This window comes from Peromyscus californicus, unplaced genomic scaffold (assembly GCF_007827085.1).
Source record: "Peromyscus californicus insignis strain IS unplaced genomic scaffold, ASM782708v3 Scaffold_6__1_contigs__length_162567912, whole genome shotgun sequence".
NCBI classification, from domain to species: domain Eukaryota; kingdom Metazoa; phylum Chordata; class Mammalia; order Rodentia; family Cricetidae; genus Peromyscus; species Peromyscus californicus.
Genome location: NW_026294584.1, coordinates 36752179 through 36764608, shown reverse-complemented (window position 1 = coordinate 36764608; position 12430 = coordinate 36752179). Strand labels below are relative to the sequence as shown.

At 37.0% G+C, this 12430-nt stretch overlaps 1 protein-coding gene across 5 annotated transcripts in view; it reads left to right on the top strand.

Moving 5' to 3' along the window:
• Cadps2 (calcium dependent secretion activator 2) overlaps positions 1-12430 on the top strand; it is a 542094-nt gene that overhangs the window by 202272 nt on the left and 327392 nt on the right. For all 5 annotated transcript variants that reach the window (XM_052722147.1, XM_052722145.1, XM_052722146.1 and 2 more), the window contains exon 3: positions 4108-4440. In XM_052722147.1, coding sequence (XP_052578107.1) covers positions 4108-4440 — 333 coding nt within the window. The remainder of the gene's footprint in view (positions 1-4107; positions 4441-12430) is intronic.

The following is a 12430-nucleotide window of genomic DNA, read 5'->3' as shown; positions in this document are numbered from 1 at the left end:
GGATGTTCCCCTCTCATTCCATCTTTCTAGGAAATATTCTCCAGACCCACCTTAGTTGATTCTGTATATAACCAAGTTGGTAAGCAAGGTTAACTATTACAACATCATCAACTAGAACCTGGACTTCTCTCTTGCACACTTCATTTTCTCTTCTAATCTCTACTGGTCTTCCTGGTTAAATTTTTTTTTGGCTGCAGTCATTCATATTTAATATCTGTATATAGTAGGAAAGTTTTCAAATTTCTCTTTGAAGATCTTAATGTTTTATTTCTCTATTTTGTTCCCATTCATTTACTTTTCTTAAACATTCTCGCTTTTATCTTTACACAGTTCTCAGGCTGTTAAAGACATGAGTCCCTGTCTCTGTTCTGGGCTCTCCCCATTCTCTCTCTCACTTCCCACCTGAGTTGGTAACTCCATTTCTTTTGTTTTCTCTCCTTTTATATGAGCATCTATTATTGTTCTTGCCCTGTTTCCTTTTGTTGTTGATCTTTCTCCCTCAGGGAGCCTGAGCTTGTCAGGGTTTGGTCTTTGATGGATTCATGTGTGTGCCACAAACACTTAGCAGAATCCTACCTTTTGTTACCATTCAGCAAATGTCAATTATATAGTTGGAGTGAGTTAGTGAAGCCTTGGTTATGGTTTTATAGGAGAAAGACAATCCAGAAACGATATTCATTCGTGTTTTTGCTTCAAAACTAGGGTCTATATGTTATATGTTAGACAGTAAAGTGAAAAAACAAAATAACTGCTCAAGTAGAGTATTAGAAATCAATACTTTTCCTGTAGTGAGACTTGAGATATTTGTATGTATTTAAATATATATTTTGCTGTTCATGGTTTATATACATTACACAATTTCTAAAAGATTCAACTTTAGGTATTTTCTGGGGAAGCAACATTACATATGGCACCAGTAGTTCTTTTCTTGAATCAACTGAGAAGCAAAGTACATAAAATTGAACAGAAAATACAAGAACAAGAGGCAATACATAAACAAGAGTGAATGGCTACTATGGGCAAATAAAGAAATAAAGAAATATTAGAAATAGGAGTCAGGGCATCTGACAGAGGAAGGAAGAAATCCAGAAGAGAATCCCATTCTACCAACCCCTGACCTCACTAAACATATTTCATGGCATAACAATAAAGTTATTACATTGCCACAGTGGTGGACATAGGGGGTCTGTTTCTTGAGAGTTCTGGGGTGAATGAATCTACAGGGAGATTCTAGCCTCTAGAATTTACTGGGAATCTGCCAATGTAGATGGTGCTCTGAAAAGGCACCTCCCCACCACCCCACCCCCTGTCAACCCCTCATCCCCCAACCCCTGCCTCAGCTTCCCATGTCCTGGGACTATAGATACAAGCCACCATTGTTCTTATACCTGTCCAGATATAATTTGTTTGGCTTGGAGACATAAAAACCAAAATACATAGACTTTCCAATTGTAAGAGATCCATAACTGTAAAGAGCATGCATTGTGTGTATATTTTATATATGTGTTCGCCTCAGGTAGAAGCGACTAATACTGTAGTATGGAGTCAAGTGACCAAAATATCTAAGAGTAATTGGCTGAGATAAGAAACAAAAAAAGCTTTTGTGAATCACCCAAAAGAGAACTAAAACATTTGGGAAAATTTTGGAGTCAGGAGGCTCACATATGCCAGATAATGGGACAAGTGAGTCACCTGATTTGTGTGGTACATGTTTGTGGCTGGTTTGCACATACACGGATGTGGTGGAATAGTCAAATGGTGTAATCCTAACTTAAGAGTACGTAATCATTCTGAGTGCATTCTTAGGAACAAATGTGCCCTTTGGGGAGCTGGAGATACAGCTCAGCAGTCAAGAATGCTTACAGCACAATCATAGGGACCCAACCCCCGTGTTGTTACAGGTTTTCCCTGCATGCCTATAACTCCAGCGCTCAGGTGCAGTAGAGACAGGATCACTGGAGCTGGCTAGCTTCCAGCCTAGCTAATGGAGTGAAAGCCACAGGTTCATGGAGAGACCAGGCCTCAGAGGTTATCTGGAGCTGGCTGGTTTCCAACCTAAGAAAACAACAGCCACAATACAGGGAAAGACCTGGCCTCAGAGGACTAGGTGAAGAGTGATAAAGATACTTGATATGCTAACCCCCACATGCATGCATGTGGGCATGTGAACACACACACACACACACACACACACACACACACACACACACACACACACAAACTTAATTGACATTTTTGTCCTATAAGCATAGTAGCAGCATGTAATAATACATGGTAGTTGCATTAGTTTTTCAGTTTCTTCTGGAAAAATTCTGTCATATAAGAAGAAAACAAATAATAACAGTATAATAAGATTAATATTGGTGACAAAATAGTTGGATTCATACGCATATCATTGACAAAACAGTTGTTTAATGAATCTTCAATGGTCTTTAGATTCATAACTTAGAAGAGAAAGATCAGTATCAAGTCTTGTGTCTCTTCAAAATATAGCATTATTGCTACCCATCTCCCCCTACATGTTTCTTTAGTCTGTTTCTCTAATTATTTTTTGCTCTTTAGTTGATTATGTTACCTGGTGATAATGAATATTAGATGTGCTATATTCTTACCTAGTATTAGTGGAAACTCACAACTGTCTTACAGGTGTTTTCCTCTCCTCATATCCATTTTCTCTTGCTATCAGACAAGTGTTGAAGCTGTGGAGCTGATGAAATCAGAGAAAGAGACAAACATCTCTGACCTCTGAGTCATAAAGTAATTTGGGTTAACAGCTACATAGGATGTTTATTGGCTTCAGTTGTAGTTCTACAAAACTGTTGGGCTCCACACTCTGTGTACTTCAGAGTTACCTGGGACTCCCAAATATATGTAGGGAAGTTGGTCATGTATTTCCAACTACTTTCTTAACCATTTGAGTGAGAATGTGGGAGGTGACCAGCTGATGAGAGAGTTATAAACAACAGAAGTTTAGTTCTTCTAGTTTCTGAATCTGGGAAGTTCTAAGTCAGCAGTTCTCAACCTGTGGGTCATGACCCCTCTGGGTGTGGAACGACGGTCACCTAAGACCCTTGGAAAACACAGATATTTATATTAAAATGCATAACAGGAGCAAAATTATAGTTATGAAGTAGTAAATGAAAATAATTTTATGGTTGGGGGTCACCACAGCATGAGGAACTGTATTAAAGTGTCACAGCATTAGGAAGGTTGAGAACCATTGCTCTAAGTCAAAGTGCCAGAGGATGTTGTGTTTTCCTAGACCATTGTTTTATCACTGTTCTCAGGCAGCAGAGGAATGAGACAGAACCCTAGAGTCTCTCTTCAAGGGCCATTTTCACAAACACTGGGACTCTACTTTTGTGTATGTGTCCTTGACCTTCAGAAAATGGGAAATATGTAGGCTATCTCTGTTTCCTCAGAACTGCATACTGCCTCTCTCAGCTTTTCAACACTTTTGAGAGATTTGGGACTCCGTTCATATGTTGCCATGTATTGTATTATACTTGTGTATCATGAATCTTAAAAGTTCTTATTAATAAAAACAAACCCGGTGCCAGTTATTGGGGTGAATGCTGGAAGATCAGAGAAGCAGAACAAGCCACAGCCACCTCACCTCGCCAATTCCTCAGCTTATCCTGTTTCCTCAGACTGGAAGCCTCTGAGTCCTCATCCAAATGGATCTCAGCTGAACTGCTGCTAAAAGCCTAAAAGCTTAACCAGGCTCTAGTTACTGGTTTTCACGCCTTATATACTTTTCTACTTCCTGCCATCACTTCCTGGGATTAAAGGCGTGTGTCACCATGCCTGGCTGTTTCCAGTATGGCTTTGAACTCACAGAGATCCAGATGGATCTCTACCTCCAGAATGCTAGGATTAAAGGTGTGTGTGCCACCATTTTCTGGCCTCTGTATCTAGTGGCTGTTCTGTTCTCTGACCCCAGATAAGTTTATTAGGGTGAACAATATATTGGGGAACACAATATCACCACATACTTGTGTTATACATTTTGAGCCATGGTAGAACATTTAGTGCCCTGACTAGATTGCTTAAAGCGTAGGTATTAGTGACCATACCTAATTACAGATGTTTGATTTTGTTTTTCAGGTTTTTCTAAAGAGTGACCGAGTGGCCAGAATGGTTCAGAGTGGAGGATGTTCTGCTAATGATTTCAGAGAGGTGTTTAAGAAAAACATAGAAAAACGTGTACGCAGCTTGCCGGAAATTGATGGCCTAAGCAAGGAGACTGTGCTGAGCTCATGGATAGCCAAATATGATGCCATTTACAGGGGTGAAGAAGACTTGTGTAAACAACCAAACAGGATGACCCTGAGTGCCGTGTCTGAGCTTATTCTGAGCAAGGAGCAGCTCTATGAAATGTTCCAGCAGATCTTGGGTATTAAAAAACTGGAACACCAGCTACTTTATAATGCATGCCAGGTAAGTGCTATGTCTTATGCGTGGAAGGAATGTTGAGTGTTTATTACCCTATGAAGAAGTGTTTTGCATCCTACAATCAGTTTTCTTGAATAGTTGAGTGAGATTGAATTTTAACAAATCGAAGAGTGATATTTGAAAGCATCTTTGAAAAAAGTTGAGTGGAGGGAGAAGAATGTGAGTATCATTAGCGAGTCGTGATTGGTCGCATGTGTCCGACTTAAGGACATCAAGTTTGTACCTACTAGGCATATACAGGGTGAACCCTGAAAAGAAAAATGACAATCATCTGCTGCCTCAACAATGTCCCCAATATATAATAAGCCAGTGCTCCTCAGTGCAAAATAATTTGTCATAAAGGTATGATGTTAGTCTTCAGAGTATTATGGAAATAATTGAAATTTCAAATATTTTTCTTTACCTCAGCGTGGAAGCAATGAATTGAGGATGATTGTTAAACTGGCTAATTTAAAGCAATGACAACTAATAATTTGTTTTCTCTTAAGTTGTTATTCTAGTCATGCATATGAAAAATTGAATGAAATCTCATATGGTTTTCATTTTTAGACTGAATGATTTGTCTAATAATGTATTCCTTAGATTTTTGCATTTCTTGCTTATTTTGGGTGTATACATTATTTAACTCAGACCTAATATACAATTCAAATTACTGAAATTCTACCATTTTAAAATTCATTAAGAATTGCACTTCTATATTGTATACATATTTATTTTTAATCTTTTTGCAAATTCATTTTTTCTTAATTTCTGCATCCTATTCATGTTCCTTACTTTGGATCAACCAATTTGTGAATAATTTTAGATTAATAAATTAAGAATTAGTTAATGATAATAAATTAGTATGTCACTTAACCCTACAAACAATTCGTGCACTCACTATGATTGTTTTCACTGCGTCATTAAGCCAGGTGGTGGTTTGATAGTGGAGGATGACTGCACATCACAATCTTATGTATTAACAAATAAGTACAATTAAGACATTGCTCTCATAGTATCCATAGGTGACCTTTTGAACAGGTAATGTTGATGAACATAACTAAGTCATAAAATTGAGATTCAATCATTCAGTAGCTGTTTAGAGAAAATTTATTTATCAAAAGTCTCACTAAGTTAAAGAAAACAAGCTGAACAAACCACTTTCCATGTTCCAAATGGAGTGGAGTGGTAGAACCTCCCAAATAATTATCTATACACTCCAATTTATAATGCTTGTGGTAGGCCTATAAAATACAATTCTACATATTATAGGGTTATAGTTATTAACACAAAATCTTTTGTCTTCTTTGTAAGATTGTTCTTACATTTGAGGTTTGGACCTTATAATTTCTCTCTTCTGTGACTTGTAGCACACAATACTTCCAATTCAAATCACTGATGTAATAGTGGATTTTATATTTTCATTCAGTTCTATCAGAATTTGCCTCATGTAGACATGTCTATTAGGACCTGTTCTGTCTTCTTGTAAAATTGCATCCTTCATCGTGACTTTTTTTGTTTCTCTAAAGCCTACTTTGTCTTAAACTGATGGAGCTAGCAGCAGCTTTCCTACGATTAGAGTTAGCATGGTGGATATTTTTTCCTTGTGTTGACTTTTAACATAATTCTTTATTTTCAAAGATGTAATTGAGTTTTGAAGGTTTGTTTTGTTTTGTTTTGTTTACACCTACTCAAGATAGTTTTGTCTTTCAATGCATGTGTTTAAACCACTCATAATTAAAGTCATTACTGTAGTTGACTTAAATAATATAATCCATTGCCACTACCTTGGTGTTTTCCTTTGTCCCTATCTCATTTTCTGTCGTCTGTAGTTTTTAATACTTTTTGTGATTTCCTTTTATATATTCTTTTGATATGGCACACATATTCAGTTTTTAAATATATTTACTAGGTATCCTAAGTTATACATTTAGATCTTAAAATAACCTAAATCCTCCCTCATGTGACACAAGAGGATTTTAAGTACAATTCAGCTTCCCTACAATTCAGTGTCCCCAAGTTCTTCCTTTCTTATGATGTATTGGTATAATTCATTTTGACTATGATATGCTATAGTCATTCAATACATTGTGACAATTATTGTTTTAAGCAGTTAACTTTTCTATTATGAATAAAATGTTCTTCATTACTGTTACAGTGATTTTTTTATTAGCACTAGCACTTTCATTTGAGTTTTAAACTTTATCCTTTGAGGCTATCAGCATATTAATAGTTGTAATTAAATCTCCTCATTTGACAGTTTCTTTTGTATCAGATGTTTGCTTTGTCGCTTCAGAGTCCTTTTCATCTCTTTACATGCATCTTGAATTGTTCTAGAAAGCCAGGTATGTTATATCAGGTGATAGGATCTGAGCTAATAAGGCTTTCAAGAATTGTGCTAATATGACCATGGATTGGGTTGTGCCTGTTTTCTGTGGCCATACATACAAGAAACTTCAAAATCCCCCAGTATGTTTGTGTTTCTGTTTTATTTTTCTTTTTATCTAATTGTATTTGACAATTTTATACATGTTTATAATGTATTCAGTTTTCTCTCTTGCTCATACTCTATCACTTCCCTTCCATCTCTAGCAACCCCCACCCATTTCTACTGGTCCCTTTCCCACATTCAAGAATTTTGCTTTTGTTTATGATGCACTTAGTTTAACCAGGGCCATTGTGTGACCACTAGATTGGAAGTGACTTCTATAATGTATGTATGTTTATCTTTAATCTTTATGCAAGTCTCTTTCTTTTAAAATTTCTGTATCCTATGCATGTTCCTTATTTTGCATCACTAATTTTATTGTGAATAATTTTAGATGAATAAATTAAGAATTAATTAATAATAAAGTAGCATGTCACCTTAACACTGCAAATAATTCATTTACTCACTGTAATGGTTTTCAGTGTGTCATTATGCCTGGTGGGATCATCAGTGGGTACATAACTGAAGGCAATGATTTGCTCTCTCTCTCTCTCTGAGTCTATCAGCAGAAAATAGTTCAGCAGTGAGGAGTAGTGTTCCTTAACTTCTCCTCCATCCATATTTGTTTTGTTCCTATGTTCCTTGACTCTGACCTTCCCTATGCTTTCCACAGAGAGTCTGTATCTCACATCTGTTGTTAGTTGTTTTTTGCTCTTTTGGGATGCCTGCCACCCAGCTCCCAAATAAATCACACAGAGAAGCTTATTCTTAATTATAAACACCTGACCTTAGCTTGGCTTGTTTCTTGCCTGCTTTCCTTAACTTATCCTGTCTACTTTTGTTTCTGGGCTTTTCCCTTTCTCTTACTTCTATAAATCTTATTCTTATTCCGTGACTTGCTGTGTAGCTGGGTGGCTGGCCCCTGATGTCCTCCTCCTTCTCTGGTTACTTCTTCTTCCTTCACACTTTCTCCTTCTATATATTTTCTCTGCCTGCCAGCCAGGCCTATCCTTTATCCTGCCTTACTATGGGCCATTCAGCTCTTTATTGGACTACCAGATGTTTTATACAGGCAAAGTAACACAGCTTCACAGAGTTAAATGCAACATAAACAAAAGTAACACACCTTAAAATAATATTCTACAACCTCTCTAAAAAGAAAGGTTTTTAACTCCAACATAATATAACTACATACAACAAAAAGTTATCAAATAATAATTAATTTACATTATTCAGTCCATTTACGTTTAGAAAATTCAAAGAAAGCACTCCACCATCCATTCATCTTAGTGACTCCAAAGTTGTATACATAATTTACTTTCTATCATAACTAAGGAAAATAGCAACTATAACAATCTAATCTTCATCAAAGACCCAGAAAGTTGTAATATTATCTAACAACAGAGACACTTCACTGCCTGGACAGTCTTCCAAAGTTCCTCTGCAACACTGGGCATACATCTTTAGCCTACAGGCCTACAATATCTGACAGATTTTTCTATGAAGCAGGAGCTTTGGACTGTTCTGCCTTGTTTTGGCAAAGTTCATCAGTCACTTTCCTCTGTGTCCTGCAGAATGTCTGGCAGACTCTTCTGTGAAGCAGGAATTTTGAAGGACTGTTCTGCCTTGTTTTGGCAAAGTTCAACAGTCTTTTCCCTGTGTGTCTTGCATGTCCAGTCTGCACAGCACATTTTCAGCAGTCAAAGGCAAGAACAGTTTCTTTGCCCAGTGGCTAGCATTGCCACAATGAAAGCAAACTCCTTAAGGAGTTTTTCCATTATCCATCATCATCTTCTCTGAAAGAAATTGGTGCTGCATGGAGCAGATGTATCTCACTGTCTTGAAAAACTTTAAGTTAACAAAACATTTTAAATGCTATATTCTATAGTTCTTTGAAATATTTGAAGACCATCTGTCTAAATTATATCTATTTAACCTAGAAAACATACCTAACATATCTATAAATTTGATTGTTGTAAATGACTAACTACTGACCTATGTTTCTTGATTGTCCTATATAGTTTATAATAATAGCTTTCAAAAACTACAACTTTACATTTTTAAATGAGCTACATAGTTACAATACCTTAAACAAGAGTACAAGCATACATACAATATGTGGTAACAAAAACATCCTTAAAAATTTGTATCAATATACAAAAACCCTTTAGAAAAGAGTAGAAACATATGTGCAGTGTAACAAAAATAACTTTAAATTTATATCAATATACAAAATCCTTTAAACAAAAGTGTGTGTGTGTGTGTGTGTGTGTGTGTGTGTGTGTGTATATATATATATATAGAGAGAGAGAGACAGACAGACAGACAGAGAGTGTTGTAACAAAAGTTAACTTAAATTTGTATCAGTATACGAAAGTCCTTACAAATACTAAATATTTGAGATCAACAGTTATCCCTTAGTTTATAGTAGATTCAATAATCTACCCTATTTAAAGTACATTTGACAATCTATCCTTCCATCTTACCATTCCTATATTCCCTTAAATTCTAACAAATATCCATAACCCACCAAATAACCAAAGACAACCCACCCCATCTTTTGGTGATGTGGACATAGTGTTCTCCAAACTGCTTCCTGCTATCTGTGAATGAAGTATCTTTAGGGTCCCAGAGAGAAAATTTTGATATAATGACCAAGTTCTGGGAAGACCAGCAGTAACCTTTGTGGATAGATATCACCTGTCAAGTTTCAGGAGGTCTCCCCTGATCAAACCTGATCCATATTAACCCAGAAGGAATCCGCAGCATCTTATCTGCTGTGGGAACAAAACTCCAAAGTATTTTTTATTTCCATTTGGCAAATATATTTTTGACTTTTTAAAAGTTAAGGCATTCCTAAAGTATATAGGCTGATTTATTTCAACAGTCCCTCTTTCAATTCCATGTCTCTTAGCAGCTGTCCTTTGCTTTTCAACAATCAAAAAAATTCAAAATCAACACAATAGCATACAGGATCCAGACTCCCTGTGTATTTCCCACCTTATGTGGCTTTTTTCTTTTATATTTCTTTTACTCTCTCTTTAAAGACTTTATTATTATTTTAAAACTGTTCATTTCTTTCTATGACTATACCCTTTTTCTTTTCTTAAGCTGACACACATGGTTAAACACACTGTTTAGAGGTTTTTCAGTCTGGACCTCTTTTATTGCATATTTTCAGCCTTTTTTGACCTTATGAGCAAACCTTTAAACTGCTAACCTACACCTGGATCCTCCACACATGGCTCTCATCTGGCTCCACCTGCTTCTTGGGTCATGAAAACCAAGTGTGAAACTCACAGCCTGTCGGAGGTTTGTCTGACCAGGAACTGCATTCAACCTTCCTAGAGCTCTAGAATGATGATGCTTGTGCTATGCCAGGCATTTTTATTTAGTTTTTTTTTTTTTTGTTCCTTCTTAACTCACTAGCTGTTCACGGTGTCAGTGTCTGGCAGAAACTGTCCAGCAGAAACTCTTAAAGGAGCTGTATTTTTTTTTTTCAGCTTTCTCAGGCCTTAGGGATATTCGAACGCCATGTTGGTGTGCCAAAATGATGTTGGTATTTTACTCTTTTGGGGGGCCCACCACCCAGCTTCCAAGTAAATCACACACAGAGGCTTATTACTTCTTATAAATGTCTGGCCTTAGCTTGGTTTGTTTCTTGCCAGCTTTTCTTAAATTATCCCATCTACCTTTTGCCTCTGGGCTTTTCCCATTCTCTTTCTTCTGTAAATCTTATGCTTACTCCATGACTTGCTGTGTAGCTAGGTGGCTGGCCCCTGATGTCTTCCTCCTTCTCTGGATCCTAGATCTCCTTTTCCCAGATTTCTCCTTCTATATATTCTCTCTGCCTGCCAGCCCTACCTATCCTTTATCCTGCCTTGCTATTAGCCATTCAGTTCTTTATTAGACCATCAGGTGTTTTAGACAAGCAAAATATTCACAGCTTTACAGAGTTAAACAAATGCAACATAAACAAAAGTAACACACCTTAAAATAACATTCCCCAACCCATATTTGTTTTGGCTGTTGTCCACTGAGATGTTGGAGGTGTATCCATAGCAATGCTGGAAAAGGAAAGGGGTGCCTTTACTTGGTTAAATCTTTCGATGGACCCTATGTCTCTGTGATAGAACCTTTGTGTTTCTGTTTCTTGTCCAGGGGACTCATTCCTTTCTACCTCAAAATCCCTCATTTCCTTCTGTACTACAGACTTCACAATGTGTATTTTTAAGATTTATTTATTTATTATGTACACAGTGTTCTGCCTGCATGTATGTCTGCATGCCAGAAGAAAGCACCAGATCTCATTATAAATGGTTGTGAGCCACCATGTAGTTGCTGGGAATTGAACTCAGAACCTCTGGAAGAGCTGCCAGCGCTCTTAACCTCTGAGCCATCTCTCCAGCCCACAATGTATTTTCTTAAGCTCTGTGTACCCTGATCACTAAGCTTTTGTGATTTGTGTTTTGTTTCTCCAGTAGATGAGACAGAAAAGCCACAAATGTGGTGATACTGTTTTACTGAAGCCACAAATGTGGTGATACTGTTTTACTGAAGCTGGAAGAAGTGTTTGACATTTTCCATTTGCAAAACCTTTCCCTCGAATTGGGAAAAGGGTCTGATAAATTTTTTAAAAAAGCCTTCCACTCTCCTTCCATGGCTACTTGTGACACTTTCTTGGATCTTTATTACTAGAAGGGAAGTCAAGGAGACAGGGAGCTCCCTTAGTCTCTGTATACAGCTTAGCACCTTGTCAAAAGGACTAAGTAAGCAAACATTCTACCAGCATGGTATCTAGTGCCTGCTCATTCAAATATTATACCTTTCAGATTTGTGTCTTTTCACATTTTGATAGTGGTTTTCACATGTTTGGGGTCTTTAAGTCTAAGGAATGTCTTTGATTTTTTTCTATTTGTTCAGCCTTTGCTTTTAAGAATGGAAGTGATGATGGTCCAGGCTCTTTATATGTCTGAGCTGAAAATGGAATTCTTTTGAGTTCTTGACTGAAGAAAGGTTTAGGGATTGCTTGTTAAAATATGTGAAAAACAAAAATCATAAAAACCTACTCTTATGGGGGAAGTTTTCCTGAGGAATTACAGTGGTTTTGTAGAAATTATGAAATAAATTTAAAAAAACCAATGAGATTCTCTTTTCTGCAAGTGAAGTTCATGCACACATGCCACTCCCCACCGTGTGTGTGTGTGTGTGTGTGTGTGTGTGTGTGTGTGTGTGTGTGTACGTACGTGTGTGTACACATGTCGGTTTTTATTTGTTATTGTTGTCATTGTCTTTCAACAAAATTTGAAAAGTAAAGAAAGACAAAAAACACTTTATGTTTTATTGGAAAGGAATATTCTAGAGAGAGAAATAGCAAATCGGGTTTTGAAGAATACAAAGGGGCCTCATCTTAGCAAGTTGCTGCAGCCTGTCTACAAGCTTCTGTCCCAGAGATTGATTTCACTTTTCCTGTGTGTCAGGAAGGGTTTAAAACTCCTCATGGCTGTCACATCTTCCTGATGTTTGTTCTTGCATAGCCTCTTGGGTTTTGCCAGCAGTGATCCAATA